General features: G+C 37.8%; 1 protein-coding gene across 2 annotated transcripts in view; it reads left to right on the forward strand.

Annotated features, from left to right (window-relative positions):
* ttll7 (tubulin tyrosine ligase like 7) overlaps positions 1-20,777 on the forward strand; it is a 132,946-nt gene that overhangs the window by 52,754 nt on the left and 59,415 nt on the right. For both annotated transcript variants that reach the window (XM_031899718.1, NM_001142660.1), the window contains 4 exon segments: positions 9,724-9,818; positions 13,580-13,727; positions 14,455-14,528; positions 20,137-20,272. In XM_031899718.1, coding sequence (XP_031755578.1) covers positions 9,724-9,818; positions 13,580-13,727; positions 14,455-14,528; positions 20,137-20,272 — 453 coding nt within the window.

The following is a 20,777-nucleotide window of genomic DNA, read 5'->3' on the forward strand; positions in this document are numbered from 1 at the left end:
CCTAAATACCCTTCCCTTATTATTATTGTAGAAACTACAGTACCAATCAAGGCCAAACTTTTGTTAAAAATGGCAACTACATTTTTACTGTAAGTAACATTTACTTAAAATACTGATCCACAGAAGCTCATTGTAGCTGCCTATATCGGTCCCTTGGACCGATTCGGCAGCTTATCGGCCCTTGTAGAGGCAGCAACGACTGACCTGCCTGACCGATATCTGGCCTGAAATCGGGCAGATATCGATCAGGCAGGTTAAAAAATTCAGTCGGATCGGGGTCCTCGAACCGACTGCGCCCTTAACAGTCGTTCTAATACGATCGTTTGGCCCCAGAGCCAAACAACCGAATTAGCCTAAATTCCCCCAATATTGCCCACCCATAGGTGGGGATATCGGAAGAAGATCTGCTCTCTTTGCCACCTCACCAGGTGAACGGATCTACGTGTATGGCCAACTTAAAGCAGAAGGAAAGGCTAAAAAAGAGTTAATCTCAAGCCACAGGCATACCTTCAGTTGTCTCAATAGTGCCCTTAAGTTTCCCCATATTTCACCTGTTCAGAAGATCTGAAGCCAAACAGGAAGAAAAAACACTGAGCTATGTAAAGAAAGTTCCCATAATGCCTCACTCCTGCACAGACATGCAGACCAAGTTGAACATGCTCAGTTAGTAAGACTATGGGGCCCATTTACTTACTCACGAACGGGCCGAATGCGTCCGATTGCGTTTTTTTCGTAATGATCGGTATTTTGCGATTTTTTCGGAAAATTATCGCGACTTTTTCGTTACCAATACGATTTTTGCGGAAAAACGCGAGTTTTTCGTAGCCATTCCGAAAGTTGTGATTTTTTTCGTAGTGTTAAAACTTGCGCAAAACGTCGCGCCTTTTAAGTTTTAACGCTACGAAAAAAGCGCAACTTTTCGCGCAAGTTTTAACGCTACGGAAAAATCGCAACTTTCGGAATGGCTACGAAAAACTCGCGTTTTTTCGCGCAAATCGTATTGGTAACGAAAAAGTCGCGATAATTTCCGAAAAGTCGTAAAGGCGCCGAAAAAATCGCAAAAAATACGAAAAAGTCGCAAAATGTTCGTTTTCCAATCGGAATTTTTCCAATTCGGATTCGAATTCGTGGGTTAGTAAATCAGCCCCTATGAGTCAGCTTCCTGCTGATTGGATCAGATCCACATTCCTAAGGGGGGGGGAGTGAGTTCTTAGCATTCTTGTGGAGCAGGGGGAGCAGGATAGAGCAGAAAGCAGAGAGCTGCGTGTCTCTGGCAGAGGAAAACAGACACAACAAATCTTTTGACAGAGAAGTCAGTGCAGCGTTTCTGTGAGTGCTTATGGCTGTATTTACATAGACCTTTCTGATAAAGCTTTCTTAGTTTTTACCTTTCTTTCTCCTTTAAGCCCTAATGGTTACCCTACAGCTAGTAAGGTCAACTGTGTCTCATCGCTGCAACCCTAGTCCTATCTTAGCCCAACTCTAACCACTCTAAACCTTCCCCCATGGGGAGCCTTGACTATCCTCACAGCACTTCTTAATATACCTTTGCCATTATTAACAGTTTAGGGTAGGTGGGTGAGAACTTCTTCAAGGAAAGATTGAATCATTGAGGGTGCCAAAATGTTAGGCACCCCCCAATAATTGTATTTACTTACCTGATACCCTGGGCTGGTGCTCCTGTTAGAAAAAAATGCACCATCCCAGGGTACATGCAGGGAAGCAGTTCTCTTCTTTCTTTGCATGGGCCGCACATGCACAGTGGAGTTAAAAGCTGCACTTAGTAGGCTTTTTGACTCTACTGCAAATGCGTGGGCCCTGGGATTGCAGTGATAGTAGACGGAAAGTAGAGGATTGCTTGTTTGCATGTACCCCTGGCTGGTGTGATTTTCTGCTAATAGGAGCACCAGCCCGGGGTATCAGGTAAACAATCTAACATTTTGCACACACCACCCCCCAATTATTTTAACTTACCTTCTCCTTTAAGGTAAAATGGTGATCCCTTTTTCTTAAAGGAGAAGGAAAGGTAAAAACTAAGTAAGCTTTATCAGAAAGGTCTATGTAAATACAGCCATAAGCACTCACAGAAACTGCACTGAGTTCAAAAGATACAGGATTTCTTGTCTGTTTGTTTTCCTCTGCCAGAGACATGCAGCTCTCTCCTCTCTCCCCTCTCCTGCTCCCCACTCCCTCAAGAATGCTAAGAACTCCCTCCCCTCCCCCCTTAGGAATGTGTGATCTGAGCCGATCAGCAGGAAGCTTCCTCATAGTTTTACAAACTGAGCATGTAGACCGGTCTTGGTCTCGGTGCAGGAGTGACGCATTATAGGAACTTTCTTTACAGAGCTCAGCGTCTTTTTTTCCTATGAGGCTTCTGATCATCTGAATGGGAGAAATATGGGGAGACTTAAGGGCACTATTAAGAGAACTGAAGGTATGCCTGCAGCTTGAGATTAACTCTTTATTAGCAGTTCCTTCTCCTTTAAGCCTTCTTTTACTCCTTGCTAACCCTGTTTCATTTACTGTAATCCCCAGAATTCCAACAATGAACAGTTATATGTATTATATACAGTTATATTACCATCCTTATAAGGGACCCTATCAGTTGATCACTGCTTGGTTCCAGATGATTTACGGCTATATTTCACATTCTTTGAACCACTGGTATGAACAGTTATTGTCTTGCAGAATATGCTGGAGTGCCAGCTATGGAGATTTCAAATATTTGTATCAGTTATTGCTAAACACCAGGTTCTTATGTCAAATTAAATGACAACTTATTATACAGTCAAAACTTACATTTATATGCATGTATATATGTGTGTATACATTATATCCATATAAATGTAAAGTCATCTTGCTTTAAGGTAAGCCATGTTACCTTTGTTCCATTTTCCTTGTCTCAGGAGGTAGCTTGTTTATTTCCTAGATGTCTGTTCTTAAATGGATGATCTGCCAACTCTCTCTCCATAGGAAGCAATTGACCACTTCTAGGGAAACTTCCCCTAGCATTTAATCGCTACAAGAAAGTCTCCCTGCACTGCTGTAGCCTTACTATGCATGGACATCTTTTATGCACATATTTTCCCCAAAAGTTAAAATACAAACAGTGCTGTGTTCAAACACATATCCATAAGCGACCCTCCAGCAATATACAGTCTCTAGCAATTTATACCTTGTTTTAGTGCAGGCTCGTTGGAAAAGAGTAATAGAGGAAATAAAAAGCACCACTGAGATCTATTGGTATTTATTCAAGCCTTTGTGAAAGAATTCCATATGTTGAATAAATAACAAAACTCACCTTGTGGACATCAGGTGTGATTTATTGAGTGGAAAAACAAGTAACCCTTCACTTACCGGACATTTCCTATCAGTGCTCTTATAATAGAAGAGAAAATTGACTGAGCCTGTTGTGAACTGTAGGTAAACAGCAGCTGCTTTGCCTTTCTTCTGTTCAGACTATATGGGAAAAACACAAGAGGGGTTTGTAAATTCTGAAAAAATAATACATTTTGATTGCTCAAATTCAACAAGCAAATGCTTGACTGGTGACTGCGTCAAAGTAAACTGTACTTGAGCGACCCGCTAAAAACAGAACGCAGCCAAAGCCTCATTTATTAAGCTAGGTGCAAAAAATAGAGCAAGTTTGCATGTATTAATATGGCATGGAGATAAATGTAGTGCTTAGGGAAAAGACACACAGAGCTACTAGACACACGCAGCTACAAGAATAGACAGTGCTGATAATTTACTGATAATTGCCTCTATTTGTGTTGCCTCTAGCAGAGGCAATTCTTAGTATTGTCTATGGCAGGTCATTTTGTAGCTGTGACAAGTAGCTGCTACTAAGTAGATCTGCATGTTTTCCCCCTAAGCTTAGCCTTGCATCCCGCAGCAATAGCAGCTTTCCTTGAATGTGGCCCCCTTATGTTACTGTTGTTTCTATCAACACTTTACCAACATGCTAATTATTTTTGCACCAAGTGAATAGTGCACAAATAGAAGTTTGTAAGAAAATGCCACACCTGCATGACACCCACATTAATACATATGCTGTACAGTAGGAAACAGATTTTACCCTAGCATTAATGCATTGTGCATAGAAGATTGCATCTTGTAACTTGCATAATCATTTGTATTTGCCTACTGTATCTTATGAATGCTCTTGAGTCACCTGTTTGGATTATGGAATGTTACCCTAACAACCACACATGCATTACTCCATTATTAATTCCTAAAGGCAATTGCTGCCACGGAAATTCTAGAATAAAACTGTCAGCACCTAAAGCCTGTTTCAGTGAATGTTTCGAGCACTTCCAAGCTGGTTTTCTGAGGATGCTGGAAGCTGTTACTCAATAACAGTTGGCTGGCCGCTTGTTTGACACCCCAACTCTATAAGGACATAGATCTCTTTTTAATAGGATGGAAAATTTGGAAGAGAATGTGACAGGATGACTGTTTGTGATCTGAGGAATTGACTAGTTAACTGTTGAAATGCCCGGAGCTTGTGATGTGCATCCATCTGGCACTCAGAAGGTAGTGGAAATCCCTGTTCTGTTTAGCACAATAGGCACGTTCCCTGTAGAAGCACTAGAAAGATAGCTTTAGCTTCTTAGATTTGTATTTATGTATTCTTTCTCTTGTTAGCTGCCAGTTTTGCCAGTCTAATACTGTAATCATTTGCAAATTTAAATGCCATAATTAGAGACAGCACATGCTGGGTACATTTGTATCTAGCTTATATGAGTACTTTTAATTATGCATGTTGACATAATGATTAAAAATAGATTTTCACTGAGGCGGTGTTGTTTGGTTTTACAGTGAAATCTGTTACTCGTGTCTATTTCGTACGAGCTTGCCTTGTGTTGTTAATTAAAACCTGAGAAAAGCACATGATTCAGGTTAGTGAGTGGCATTTGTACTGAGGCATCATTAACATACATACATGATTAGAGCTAATGTCTGTACAACAGATGAATGATGTCTCTCGGAACCTTTCCACTGTTAGGTTCAGTGAAAAAATGTACACATGCGGCATGTTTCAGGTTGCTCTGTGCTAATCTGATAGGTGATAGTTTGTTTTCTATTCATTTAATGTCAATAGTCTGTTTTTCATCCAGTATGCAAATCAGCTGTACCAAGGCAGAAGGTGGGCATCTCTATAAAGATGGGTACAACCTTAAGGGCAAGTTACCCCCTAGTACTGTACCACCCATAAATGCCCTATATAAGCTGTAGGCTAGAATTCCACAAGAACAAATGGGATAGAATTGTCTGGTGAGAGGGTTTAGCATAACTTTACTAAGGATTTGATGTGGCCCATGAAGTGTAAGTAAAGTACAGTTATTAATCCTCAGTGTAAAAGGCAGGCACAGTTTAACTCCTTGTTCAACAAGAGTGCAATGAACAGGGCATTTGCTGAACATAATTTTTGGCAGTTGTTTTAATCTCTAAAAATCTATGTTTTTTGTTATTTTTTTAACTAACAGTGACATAAAGGCTACTTGATGTTGGTTCTTAAAAATTACATAAGTAAATTTACAGTGCACAGAAATTCTCCCTGTATAATGGACTCCTGCTAACAAAACAGTCACAGCAATGGGGGTAGGTAGGGGTTGTTGACTGGTAATCTAATTATGTAACTTGCAAGGACTAATCATTGAGTAGCTTCAGTTTTCCTGTTTGCCCTGTATGAGATGGCCAGGGAGAATGGTGTACATTCTTACCGCTTGGTGCGCCAGCCCCTGGGCCCCTGGGACCTGACATTGTGTATGGACTCAGAGGACTTTACTGTGACTTTGCTGCAGTTTTGAATTTAAAAGCCATTTTCTACATGTCTTTCCTTGCCGAAGCTGGCTTAGTGTTCATAAATTCCTGCCTTAAGCCGGGCATGCACGCACCAATAATATTGTACGAAACCTAATTTCGTGCGGTATTCGATGCATGTATGCCGGCTCGAAGAACGGGCAGGTTAAAAGATTTTGATCGGGTGCCATTGAAGGCGCCCCAGCAAAATCTACGTTCAGCGTTGAATCGCCAGGTGGAGGTAGAATTTCTATTGTTTCTACCTCTATATCTGACGATTCAGCCCTGAATGTCAGTGGAGGGTGGGAACGATCTTGATCGGAATTGCTACGTGTGTGGCCACCTTAAGCCTTTTGTTCTGTCTGATCTCCTGGTTATTGACTCTGTGCCTGTTCCTGATTATTTTCTGCCTGCCCTAACTTCTTGACTGACTCATATTCCTTTTAACCTTTGTTTGTACTGCACTTTTGGATCAAACGCTGCTTCGTTCAGTTTGTCCTTGTCGTTCTTCAGCCCAAAAGGGCTTTGGCACCCAGCAAGGGTTTGCCTTCTTATCAAACTGTGTGACCTCTTAGCAGTGTCAGGGTGCCTGCCTCACACAACATGATACCAGGTTTAGCTTAAAAAATAAAAGAAACATAGATTTTTGGTGGCAAAACGTATGTTCAGTACAAGCCCTATTCATTGAACTCATGTTGAACTAGGAAGCATACTACCCCTTTAAGCTCTCTCTCTGGTTCTCCCTCAGTATGAAAAGGGGCATGTTTGATAGAACCTGGGGTGAAATATGTATCTCAAGACATCATTGGGAAACATAGCACTTAAAGGAAGACCCTTGGTTGCTGTACCATTACTCAGTGCAGGTTTGGGCTTTAGTCAGTGCATTTTCCAAAGATTACTGAGGGAATTAGTGACAGGTGGATGGGGCATTTTTATTGCCACTGTTTTTAGGTTGATTACAATGGCAATCCAAATGCCCCATATGCTGACCAAAAAAAACACAAATACTCTACTTGGCCATTAATCTTTGGTAAGTGTTTAAGACTGCACTAGATTATCTATAGGTATGTATTATGTATCTACATGAATTGCTATTAGGCATTTAGTATAGGGATTATATGTACTTGGTTTTAAAGCCATTCTGCATTCCTAATAAGCATTACCTATATTCTATACTATCAAAGAAGTAGAATTCTGCAATGATGTAGGGCCATAATAGTGAGCTCAATAAATTAATATACATACCTTTACTCCCAACAATGTTAAATAAAGCCTTTGTGCTCTAGCTCCTACTGCAGTTCTGCAGAACTGAACCATAGAACAAAAACAAATGTTGCTTGCCTAAGTCAAATTCTTTTTTCCTAACTGTCTAAGGCCTTATGTTTTTTTTTTCATCAGTTATGGCTAGTGACTAGTCAAATCCTCTCGCTGCTATCTATTCCAATGGCATTTGCTTTGATCCATTCACTCTATGTGATCCTGTAGTGATTTTCTGTACTAATCTCAGGTTCTGTTTGAAAGTGTGTTTATAATTATCTTGGATGCGTTTTCTGTCAGTCTTGGGTTGTCATTTTCACCTTCAAAACTAGACCCTTATAACATGATGCGCTGTTGTAAATCAGTGCAGTCTGCAGCATGCATTAATTGACCTATTGTATAGGCATGTAGCATGTGCATTATATAAATGAGAGGTAGCAACCCACACTCAGATTCCTTAGTGAGGGAAGTTAAGATTCTGCTTTAGGTCTGAAAATAAAGCAATTTATAAAACTAAAGAAAAAAGTCTCTTTGGAAACCTGTATTTCTGCAAAGGCTCCAGACATCGGTGAAATCAGCCCACTCCATCCTCTATATGAACTAAAATACCTTGCAGTAGATTGCTTTCATAGACTTCTTACCCCCATATGTAATAATAGGAACTAAGTTTGTCTACATGCAGTAAGCCATAGGGTTTTTTATTACATAACCCCCTTAGGGTCTGATTCTGACTTAATGAAGTCAGTGACAGGTGAATGCACATAAATTTTGTTTACAGAGAGCTAAACTGCAACCTTTTTGTGAAAGTAGTAGTTTCTGAATCTATATTTTCTCCATTTTTGTAGTAACGAAAAGATTTGATCTTATTGAAGATGATTAATGAAAGCTAATAAGCAGTGTCTTCAAATTCAAGAGAATCATGGTATTTACAAAGCTTACACAACATGTGAGGCTCAATTTTGCAACTATGGGAACAATAAAATAGTGACAGAATAATGAATGGGCAATTTATTTAGCAAGTTAACCCAAGTTTTGTATCCTACTAAGTGTCTAAAGGTGTTGGTTAGGGTAGAAAGTCAAATACTATTTATTGTAGGTTTCAGGTTTATTTGATCTGCAAATTCAGCATCAGGGTATACAATCCAGCTTTTAGGTACCCTGTTACATATTTAATACAGTCCTGCAGCTGAACCAGTACATTAAGTGCCAAATATAGAATGAATGCTGCAAAGACTCATTTCACATATGCAACGTTTCAGACAAAACACATGCCCTTTATCAAGCCTGTAATATTGTGATTCACTTAGTGAATCACATTTAAAGGGATACACAGGAAATGACATCATAGAATAAATGTTACCATAGCAATCATCCTTAAATCATGAATAATGCATTACCCATCACAAGGGATTATCAATAAATAACAGCAGAGCGTATATAAATGACAAAAAAAGGAACAAATCATAATGCCTGTTCAATCCTACAGGGGAAAGCGATTGTAATTTATTAATCCACCACACCTCCCTTTGTCTCAGCCTAAGATCTCTATCACCCCCTATTTTTAAAGGAGGAATAGACTCCAGTACCATGAACCTAAGCTGTTCAGATGTGTGGCCCTTTTCACAAAAATGTTTAGAAACCGGTAGTGTAGTATTTCCTAAGTTAATAGCCGACCGATGTTGTGAAATACGTGATTCTACCATCTGTGTGGTCTCACCTACATAGATGAGGCCACGCGGACAGGTCGACATGTAAACTACATATTTCGTTACACAGGTAAAATGCCCCCATAATTGCACCTTGTTGGAGATCATGAGAAAGTGACAAAGTGATAGAAAGATGTATAACATTCAGTCTATTGTGGAACCGTTTCAGGGAGCCAATGTCACCCCGCCAAAGTACAAAGACATCATCGATGTACCTCCACCAAGCCAAACAGTGTTCAGCAAAGTCCACATCATGATATATGTACTGATCTTCTAACCTAGCCATGAAGGCATTGGCATATGACGGAGCGACGTTAGATCCCATCGCGGCTATTAACTTAGGAAATACTACACTACCGGTTTCTAAACATTTTTGTGAGAAGGGCCACACATCCGAACAGCTTAGGTTTATGGTACTGGAGTCTATACCTCCTTTAAAAAGAGGGGGTGATAGAGAGTTAAGGCTGAGACAAAGGGAGGTGTGGTGGATTAATAAATTACAATCGCTTTCCCCTGTAGGATTAAACAGGGATTATGTATTTGTTCCTTTTTTTGTAATTTATATACGCTCTGCTGTTATTTATTTTAATCCGTGTGCCGCATCTTTTTCAAATCTATTTATTGTGGAGGGATGTGACGGCGTCCTGAAGTTGCAGAGCACTGGGATTCACACTATGAATGAGTGCGGTGACAGTGTTCTTTGAGGTATATATATATATATATGTAGATATACAGTATATCTTATAAATATAGTTAGAACTCGTCCTCTCCAATGTTTTTTGTCTCCTTAAAGACCTTACAGTAAATTAAAAATGCAGAGCTCTTTAGTGACCTCCTTAAGCATCATGAAACCCAGTTGTAACAATGATATGCTATTTCAGCTTGATGATATAGGACTTTTTCTGTTAGGAGAGCAGAATCCTAAATTCTTAACAATCTCTTTGATTTCATTTAGATCAATCGAGCTCCAAGCTTTGGAACAGACCAGAAAATTGACCACGATGTTAAAAAGGGTGTTTTGCTAAATGCTTTGAAGCTTCTCAACATCAGGTAAAGGTCTTCTTCAGCTTGTAATCGATTTCCTTTATCTTTGTGCCTAACACAAGGGGATATCAGGATACAGAAAATAATTACATTTGTAATTCCTCTAAACTGCTATTTGGCTACTTATTCTTACCCCTTTATAGAGTAAAATTCAAAGTAAGATTCAAAGAGCATCTATAGCCTGTCACTGTTCTGCAATGACATGCATTTTGCCTAGAGGTTACTGTGGCAATTCTGTTTTGAATCTAGTTCTAGTAAAATGCAGAACAAAATGCAGAGCTACATCTTATTGGAGACACCTTTTAATAGTATACTGTAAATGAGAGCTGCTGAACCAAAAGACCAATTTAGCAGGATAATATGGCTAGTATGTTTGAATAGCTACAAATAAAACTGCTAAAATGTCCAGAAGAGCAATAAGCAACTTTACATTAATTAATTTTTACTTCATATACCTTTTCATTATACTGCAGATTGAAATATTATAAAAGAATAACAGGCCCGGTGCCTTGGGGTTATCTTTGATTATGCCCTGTCCTTCACTCCTCATATCCAGTCACTTATCATGTCACTTTCACCTAAGAAATATTTCCAAAATACGATCATTTATCACCCAAGATGCTGCCAAAATTCTTATTCACTCTCTTATAATATCTCGCCTGGACTACTGTAACTCCCTATTAATTGGCCTTCCCCTCCAAAGACTGTCCCCTCTCCCATCCATAATGAATACTGCTGCCAGGCTCATACACCTCTCCAACTGCTCCTCCCCTGCCATGCCACTCTGCCAATCCCTGCACTGGCTTCCCCTACCATCCAGGATAAAATTCAAACTAATGACTCTCACATTCAAAGCAGTTTATAACTCTGCCCCACCCTACATCTCTGAACTTATATCTAGGTACCATCCAACCTGCTTGTTATGCTCCTCTACTGACCTGCTCCTCAACTCCTCTCTCATTCCCTCCTCACACACTCGCATTCAAGACTTTGCAATGGCTGCCCCCCTTCTTTGGAATTTGCTTCCAAAAACTGTTAGACTTTCTCCCAATCTCACTGCCTTCAAGAGATCTCTAAAAACGCATTTATTTAGAGAAGCTTAACTTAATCTAGTTTAACCTAACCTCAGTGTGCTGCTAAAAGCCTGTGCCACACCTCTCACAACTCTGGTCATGCCCATTCCCACACCTTGTGTTTCTTCTTGTAAGCTCTTTTGGGCAAGGCTCTCTTCACCTCTTGTATCGGTTATTGATTGCTTTATATGTTATTCTGTATGTCCATTGTATGTAACCCACTTATTGTACAGCGCTGCGGAATATGTTGGCGCTTTATAAATAAATGTTAATAATAATGTTAATAACTGGCTTGTTACTCTTTTCTCTAAACATGACTCTTGATAACAAGTACAGCAAATATGCTAAACGTTTTTTTCTTTTAAATTGCTGTCTGAAAATATGATTTTTTTCTGATCCAAAATGAGGGTAATATTTATATCAGAAATGCTTTGAGTTTAGGGATGCTTACACCTGAAAAAAATCTGTGGGCTATGAAAAATGTTATCACAAATAGGCTGTGTGCAGAATACAACTTCCCAGATTTCTATCTGTTTGTGTTTCTTTTTTTTTAACTTACAGCACTACATTTATAATATCCTACCTCCTTAAAACCCTAAACCTAGACGCATTGTATCTGAATCCTGCTGCCAAAACATCGGCATTAGTGAAACCATGCTCCAATTGGAACTAATATGGTTTAGCAATAAAATAACATCTTGTATTTCTATAGCGTCTTTCAGATCCATAGCACTTTACAATCAAACTTCCTCTGGGGTGAAATTCTGCCAGTAAGTTGCAGGAAATAAAAAAACAATTGTGTAATTATCTAACCAGAGAAGAACAATGGAGATGTTTCCTACAGGGAACCACAGGGAGATATGGTTTCTTTTCCAATATCACACACAATGTAAAATGGCAGAAGACAGAACTTAAGTCACAACCATAAAACATTATTGGATGTTACATTTCCATAGAATGTCTTTTCTGCCTGTTGTATACAAGCAGCCAGAAGAATAGCTGGATGACCGCAATCTTTTAACTGGTAGGAATATGCCAAGTGATTCTTCATTTCCAGTTTGTCACTATTACCAGCCCTTAAAATGCTTACAGTATACCTTTGGTATTTCCTATTATGCTCTGCCTTTTGCTGATGGCTTTTGAGACTGCATTTAATGTGATCTCTCTGTCAAGCGAACTACTATAACAATAACTATAGTGTGCATTAAGAAATACAATTGAAGGCTGTGCACATTGAGCACAGAATCAAATTAATGAACTTACTCCCATAATAGTTAGAAATAATATTAAGTTATGAAAGGGCAGGTAATACAAAAATGGTTTGATTTTATATATTAAAAAAAATGGGATACAACTCATTGCATGTTGCTGTTTCATTCTTATCATCTATATTTGAAGCAAAATTGTATATTGGAAGTTTACAGACACTCCACTCTTGTACGATGTTATTCTACCCCCCCTGGTGTTTGCTCAGTGCCAGCTTTAGTTTACTGTTCCATCTTCATTCCGCTTTCAGTAACATTAGCTGTTACTGGCCCCTTGTCGTTTTCTAAAAGAGAGAATGCTCAACCTCTGCCCTTAGAATATGTGACTTCTCTTGCCTGGTCACAGTGGGAGTATATTGTGCTGCTGTTGTACTCACACAACTATTCATTAGTGTCAGTAAAGTTAGGGAGAAAACAAGTGGGCATTTTGAAGTGAAAATACATACCCTGTTTATAAGAATAGCTTACGTTTCCTGTATTTTTATATAAATGTTTAGCAAAACATTTGTTCTTCAAATAAAATCTTATTTATTAGCATAATTGTGTTTATTACCGTTAGAAGGAGCTGCCGCATGATGATGGGGAACAGTAGATTTCCTCAGATATGAAAAGTGTTTTAAACATTGTACCAAAGTGTAAAAAGTAAACCACAATTCTAAGGGGGTGATCTATCAAGTTTCGTGGTTCAAGTTTTTAGTGCTAAAACTCAAACGGTTGAAAACCCAAAAATGTGAATGCAAAACGTTGGCATCTAGAAGCTTGTGAGTTTATGTAGAAGGCAATGGGAGTTGTCCTAGTTGTAAATTTAAGCTATATTTTCAAATCAGGATTTTCACATTTTTTAGGTTTTTTTTTCAAATTTGTAAAAAATTTTTTTTTATTCAGACAAATTTTCCTTATTAATAAATAAGCAAGCATTCGAAGTGCGAGTTTATTTGAATTAGAATAACTCTCTTGAATTCACAAACTCAAAAATTGATAAATAAGCCAGTAATACTAGTACTAGTAAAATCCAAAACTTGCATATGGTTTTACTTTGCATTTAAATTAAGAGGCTTGCAATGTATTTTCAACCCCCCGCAATTCAGTGGAATGAGGGTGAGGTAAGTTGGGGGTAAGTTGCACATATTACTCTCACACCCCTTAATGCTCTTGCACTTGTGTCCAGGGGCTTTGTAAACGACCCCTAGTATGTCATGGTAAAAATAAAAAATTATTATAAAACAATATTTAGCTATGTCATTTTTAGCTTGGTCCACAGTAAATGTGATAATCCTCACTATTACTAGAACTATTACTTTTATTTTTATTGTAGAAATGGGGTCATTATTGGAAGTTTATTTCTCTTTGGAAAAAAATGTTGACTTTATTTTGTGGCAGCACCACTGTTTCAAGCTGCTTTTAAGAAGAAATAATGTGTTATTTGCAGAGCAAGTGATAAAAAGAAAAATTTGGCCAAACAGAAGGCTGAAGCCCAGAAAAGACTTTATGGTCAGGGCTCCATGAAGAGGCTGTCGCCAGCATCTTCTGACTGGGAGAAACAACGCCATACACTGGAGAGAAGGAAAGAAGAGCTTGTAAGAATTTTTTACTTTGTCATTGATTGTTAATGGAATTTATATAATGTTTTTCTGTCTGCTATTTTTGAGGACTACATTATTGGGCAATTGTTCAGGTTTGAAAATGCTATTGGATAAGAAAGCCATCTGTGCATTGATATGGTCTTTATGTAACAGGCCTGTGTAGGCCCCTCTTTATGATCTGTTTATTAGCCTTAGGGTAGTACGAGGCTGGCCATATCGGGATGAGATCTGCTTGTTTGGAGACTTTATGATATGCCTGTGTATAGCCAGCTTTAGTCTTGTATAAGACACTTTTGTCTTCAGTTTGACCATACCCTCTCATATCACATTCCCATATGAAAAGCCCCTTCATGGTTGCACATAGAATGTAAATTTCCAGCTTTTTTCTTTTTGCGGTTTCCCCTTAATATGCTGTTTTTTCCTTATGTATGTGCATTATGACATAAAGCCTGGTTTGTGCTGCACATAATTATTTTGTGTATTATTATTTTTCACAGTAGTAGGGCCAAGTGACAGGAAAAAAATGCAGTCTTAAAGAAGCCAGTTCCCAGTGTTCTTTCCTACAGAATGGGGCAGGTTCTATTTACAAGAGCAGGCACCTTACTATAAATTGAATATGATCACCAATGCTGTGGGGCAGGGACTCTTTTTCTATTAAAACCATTCATACCTTTCAAAACAGCTTTTTAAAATGATTGTTAATTCATGTTCTGATCAATAGAAAGAAAGGCTTGCGCAAGTACGAAAACAAATCTCTAGGGAAGAGTATGAAAACAGACACTTAGGAAATTACAGGTAAGTGCTCATTCTAAAAATCGTAACCTTTAAAAACGTTAACAAAAATGTTTTCTTTTTATAATACAAACTGCATGGGCTCGGTGTTGCATTTAGTGGTTTTTGGACGTTCTTGCAGTTTCACACATCATTCATCAGAGCTTTGTTTCAGACAGTGCTTAGTCACAAGGTTATTTGTGTACATATTTTAAATATGCTCCTGTCTGGTGGCATGGCTTAGAAAGTGCCTTAAATGAGCTACAGACTTGCTTTATTAATGCACAAAATAATTAATTAACATTGCGGAATGATCCGTACATATCAAAGTTGTGCTTATGGAGTCCAAAAAAGGCTTTGCTTCTAAGTATACTACTTGTCGGTCCAAATCCAGGATGGAAACTCTTTGTAGTGGGGAGAATTAAGTTCAACGTGGATTGGCAGAGGTTTTGTGCAAAAGCATGAAGAAGTATGTAAAATCTGGCAAGCACTTCATATCTATAAAAATTGCATCTCAGCTTTTGTTGATGAATGTGGCGATTAAAGATGAAGCAGCATATGTGTGCTGACGTTGCCTGCAATGTTCTTAAATAGTTCCAAAAGTTTCATGCAAAGACCCTTAATGTTGATTTTAAACAAAACATTAAGGCTGCTGCTGTACGAAAACAATGTGCAGAGTTCAAAAAATGAACACAAGTTGCTATGTTCCAGCATGATTGTAAGCCCCTCTAAATATAGTGTGGCACAGTTGGCACAAGTTCTAGCATTGCACTCGTACTGTGCATATTTTCTGCGACTTTTTCATACTGTGTGGGACTTTTTCGTACATTTGCGTGACTTTTTCGTACTTTGCAACAAAAAATCTTATTGTCGTGCCAAGTACGAAAGTTTTGGATTCATTCAAGCTTCGGTATCATGACTTTCCTTGGGCCAAGTTGGAGCTGCAGAGTGCCATTGAGTCCTATAAGAGGCTTCCAAAATCAAGCACAGAAGGATCAAAGTCAGAAAGGTTTTCCCGCCGTTTACGATCGCCAACACGATATTATTGTGGCTATTCCGATTTTTTGTAAGCATTTTGTGATATTTGCGATCATCAGAAATTATCATATCTAATCTGAATTTTTTCCATTTCGGGATTTGAACTCATACTTTGATGAATGTGCCCCATAGTGTCAGTAATAGTATTAGTGTGTGATTCAGTAGATGCAAGCCAGATGGGTGTGTAGGAACCCTGGCATCTGTGCACCCTCTATTGTGCAATTTGCCTGTCATCTCCGACTGAAGGGGCACATTAGTGCTCAGTTCAAGTTAAAAGTATGTGTGTTAATATTGTTGGTGTGCATTTTAGCTCTTTGCACTTGGTCCTTCAAGCCTTATTAATTCTAGTGTAACCATTCCACACCTAACTTTGGAATCAACACATATATTTTTTTTAGATTTACCTCATATAATTAAGGGTAAATGCTATTATAATTTTGTATTTCTCATTAACAACTTCCAGTACACCAGTGGCTGTGAGCTGCTAACCCTATCAGTAAGATTTTTGTTAAATAGCTGATAGGTCCTGGGTATGATACAAGCCATGTAAAGTAGCCAGTGCCAGGTCAAAAGTTAAGGGTGCCCAAGGCATAAGGTAAGCCCCAGCTGTCCCCTATTCCTCCCAATTGTAAACCCACTTCCCAATTAACCACAGCATCCACCTTCAGCACCAACCTCCTCATTGTGTTTTTATTGGCCTTTCTTAAAAAGATGCCACCATGCCTTAAAATTACCAGAAACAATAAATATACGCAATAGGATTGTTTTGACATCAGCAAAGATTTATGTTAACTTAGTTATCATCAAGTGCAATATTCTATTATATTATTATGAAGGAAAAAACACAAATGAAGAACTGTTTAGTGCTTTGCTCTGTTTTGGAGCATTCTGGATAATGGGTTATACATTCCATATCCACCCCATGCCTTATTTCTTCAGTTTAGTGTAAACTATTTAGTGTTGTTTGAATACAAAAATAAAACCTACATGGACATCCTGTGACATTTAGGGGCAGATTTATCAAAATGTGAGTTTAGAGCTTTATATATAAAAACTTACCCATGTTCCATTTCTGTGGGATTTTTAGAAGTGTGTTTATCAAATTGTGAGTTATAGATTTCCCCCCTTGATATATACACTTCTGAAAATCCCATAGGAATGAATAGAACGTGGGTGAGTTTTTCTGTGGTAAACTCTAATCTCACATGATAAATTTACTCCTAACTGTCTCCATTTATTTTCTTAATTTCTAACTGATCATTAAAAAAGATTCCCATTGGGTGGATGCTAGAAGTTGTAGCGCTAAACAGCTAGAGGGTCTAGAATTAAAAAGAAAAAAGGTTCTGCATCATTTTGTTTCTGAAGGCATTGGGATATGCAGTTTTAACCCCTCCCCTCTCCTCCGAGCTGTTGTTTCTCTGTGACTTCCAACACCCGCAGCATATGATATCCATCAGGGAATACAGGAACTTGCAGCTTTCAGTTGGGAGACTCGACAATTCTAAAATAACAGAGGCAAGATACTATGATCAAAACTTCATCTGTTTAAAAAAAATATTCCTTTGAAAAAAATGTTTTAGTCTGTTTGGTGCAAAAAATGAATTCACAAAAAAGGTGTGACAAAGAAGGAGTGGAATCCCTGGTACCCTTTTCACTAGATACTTTTTCACATCATCATAAAATGTCTGCAGTTTTGAAGCTGTGCTGAAAACATATTTGAACAAGGAACTACTAGCCCGTACAGTCACATACTTCTCCTCTGCTAAGTTAGTGCAACCAAAGAGTTAACTGGATAGAATATTGGAACTGATATCACAGCATTAGACCATAAGGGGTTAAGCATGACCTGAAAAGGAACAGTTAAGTGTGCTGAATATAATTAAAAATAATAGCTACAGTAACAATAAAGGGAAAAAGATAATTAAATTTGATCGGAAACAAAAAGAAAACAAGCTTCACTACAGAAATACTTGGCTGGAAATCGGGTGTGGGGGCCGAAGGCTCCATGTGAAATGCTCGAAACCTTGGCTGGCCGGGAATCAAAATCAGGAAACCGTAATTGAATCCAAGTGTTCTTCTTGGAAACTCTGCGTTACTGGAAGAAATAAGCAAGTGATTAGTCTAGTCATTGGGGTTCTTGCCTGGCTGTACAGGGAATCTTTCTGAAAAGAGGATGTCCTTCACAGTTAGCACTTACGACAATTTCTATGTTTATCTTATTCAAAATGTGTTTGAGACTTTTTTTTTTTCATCTTACCCTGATGAGAAATCATATTGTTTTTTCTCACACACACTTCTTTGGCACAGATCAGAGTATATTTGAGTTCATTGCTCTGGCATGATTATATGTGTATTAAATGTACTTATTCAATACTCATAATATATGCTATAAATTCAGAAGAAATATCTCCAGTTTATAGAAACAAGACATTTGATTCCAGCGGGCCTGATTTATATGTATCCGTGAAGCCAAGGCATTTAATTTGTTTTGCAAATGTTTTTTTTCCCCCCTTGTTCCATTCTTTGTATACTAAATGGAGCTGTACAGTAAAAAGACATTCAGTCGCTGCATTGCACCAGCAATCTTGTGGGAACGCATGAAGTTGCATGGTTTAGAAGTAACCCATGTCGCTAAATGAAGTGCACTGATGGTAATAGATTTTATTTTAGCGTATCTGATATTAATTCAGGCAGGGAACTAACAGGTTAGCGATTACACAGCCTGACCTGCCAGACAGGAGCAGATCGTCGTTGAAGGCGTAACAGTAGATAAAACATGATTGTGCTTTCCAGACGAAACCATTTCCAATTAACCACCTAGAAGCAAACAACTTGCTTCCCATCTTTATTCTAAAGGATGGATAATAGAGTGCCACAGGCTATGTTTATTTACGTCATTAGGCCTGCACTAACTATTCACTGACTACACAATGTTCAGTAATAGCATATTGCAAACCATCTTACCATTGTATTTCTTCATTTAGATTTGTAAGTGCAATTAGTTTTGCTTGCCATACCTCACAGGCTTTCTTACACACAAGCAAACTTTGTTTCTTACACACTATTAAAGTGAAAGCTTCATTATAAGGTAAGATACACATAAATGAATGCAGAGAAGGTTGCCAATCTTTTTTAAAGTAAATTAATATGTAATTAAATTAATTATAATACTTTTAAAGGAGAGTGATTATCTATTCTGTGTTTATATATGTCTTTTTTGTGCTGCACCTTTGAAATGTAAGCAGGTTATATCTATCTATCTTTCTATCTATCTATCTAATATTAAAACCGAAAATGTATTTATTTATTATTAAGCTGAAAACAATATAGAGCAGCAGTTCAATTTTTTTCATAGTTTTTAACATCCACAAAAATCACTGTCAGGAAAATTCCCCAGGCAGTCAGGAAAGTATATGAAGGAACTAATACATTTATTAAGCAGATGTATATATCAGTTTGTCAGAATGTTAATTCCTGATTTAGATTGCAAGCAGAGTAATAATGATTTGGAAAGTCTTTTTGAGCTGGAAAAGATTGTTAAATCTGGAATAACCTGTATTTTTAAAATATTGATCTTTGTAGATTGACCCCATTATATAGCTCCATTTAAAGAAAGTGATCACATTTTAAGCACCTTTCTCTCTTAATGCTGAATAATTCCCTTGCGTTATATAGGCCTTCTATTAATTTATTGAGAGGATTCTTCTTTTTATTCAATTTAAACCTGGTCATGTTATATTAAAAATGTACTTACATATGATCCACTGCTGATACCATTTCATCGTCACAGCTTCTGTAATTCTTCAGAAACACCTATGGTACCACCTAATCTGACTATAGGACTATGCTGAGTCTAAAGTACGGGCATAGCAAATCCAAACAGCTAGTCATAATGAAAACTCATTTTTTGTCATATAAAATATTACGTTATTGTTGATAGAACACTTTTAGGAAAAATTTCAATTGCATTTTCCCCCACTTATATTTATTTAAGAAGTAATAGGTTCAGGAAATTATAAATGCAGTGCCAGCATACTTACTTGCTTGTTAGTGTAACAGAAATCTGCTGTCGTAGATGTCCTGTCATTTATTGGGCAGGGCATATTTTGTAGGACAAAGAGGGAAGCATGAAATATTATATAAACTTTTACATTAATAAATATCTGTGGTAGAAATATTCATATCATATAATACCTGCATAATTTTACTTTTGTTGTACGTACTGTTGTATTTAGCGAAAGCCTGCAATTTGTGGTGAACCATGTGGGATTTATTCAAGCTAGGAAGAGTAGGAATATTTGTGCAGTGCGGCATATGATAGCTATCCATAAAGCTACTTGGGGGATTTTAATCCGTACAGAATTGCTCTTTCGTCATTATGTTAATAAGGTTAATATACTCTAGGGCTCTAGGATTTAAGATTTAAATAGTAAACATTAAAGGGTATTTTTTGTATCCCTTCAGCTGATGGAGAGACAGATTTACCATTTTATAAAACTATGAAATTATCTGTTTGTGACAGTGAGACTATTTTTAACAAATATTGACATTGTCGGAATTCTTTGTGTTTGCTATTTTTCTTTTCTTTTCCCAGGCGCATTTACCCACCTGAGGATAAGCTGTTATTAGAAAAATATGAAGGTCTGCTAGCCACTGCCTTCCAGACATTCCTTGCTGGCAGAGCTGCCTCCCTTCAGCGAGAGATGAATAATCCTTTGAAAAGAATGAAGGTGCTTGACTTGTGCATGAATAGATATAAACCGTGGATGAGCACATTATCTGAATGAAACCCTGCTGCATTCTACACAAGAGGGTTCAACGCTAAATACTTCCCTGATATGTCATTGGGTGACAGCTCAAACGCAATTATAAAATGCACTAAGTGATTCAAACATAATTATACAAAGTATAATCATTTTGCAGTAAAGGTAGAAAGGTAGAAATATGGCTTTTTTAGCATTGAAGCAATACAGTGTTACAAGGAAGCACCAAAATCAGCAAAATATGGCGTCATGTACTGGATAAAACAAAGAACAGTTTTATTTATATTTCAGTGCACACAGGGTGGTTAACCTAGCTTTATAACCACTCAGCGGAACTGTTCCGGCAATAACACACAATTTAGGATGAAGCTGGCACAATAAAAGATAGCAGAACTATACAGTGATGTGAAATGTAATTGCTCCAGCTGTTGTAAACTACATTGCCTCCATCTTAAATCTGACATTCGCTGGT

This window comes from Xenopus tropicalis, chromosome 4 (genome assembly GCF_000004195.4).
Source record: "Xenopus tropicalis strain Nigerian chromosome 4, UCB_Xtro_10.0, whole genome shotgun sequence".
Lineage (NCBI taxonomy): Eukaryota > Metazoa > Chordata > Amphibia > Anura > Pipidae > Xenopus > Xenopus tropicalis.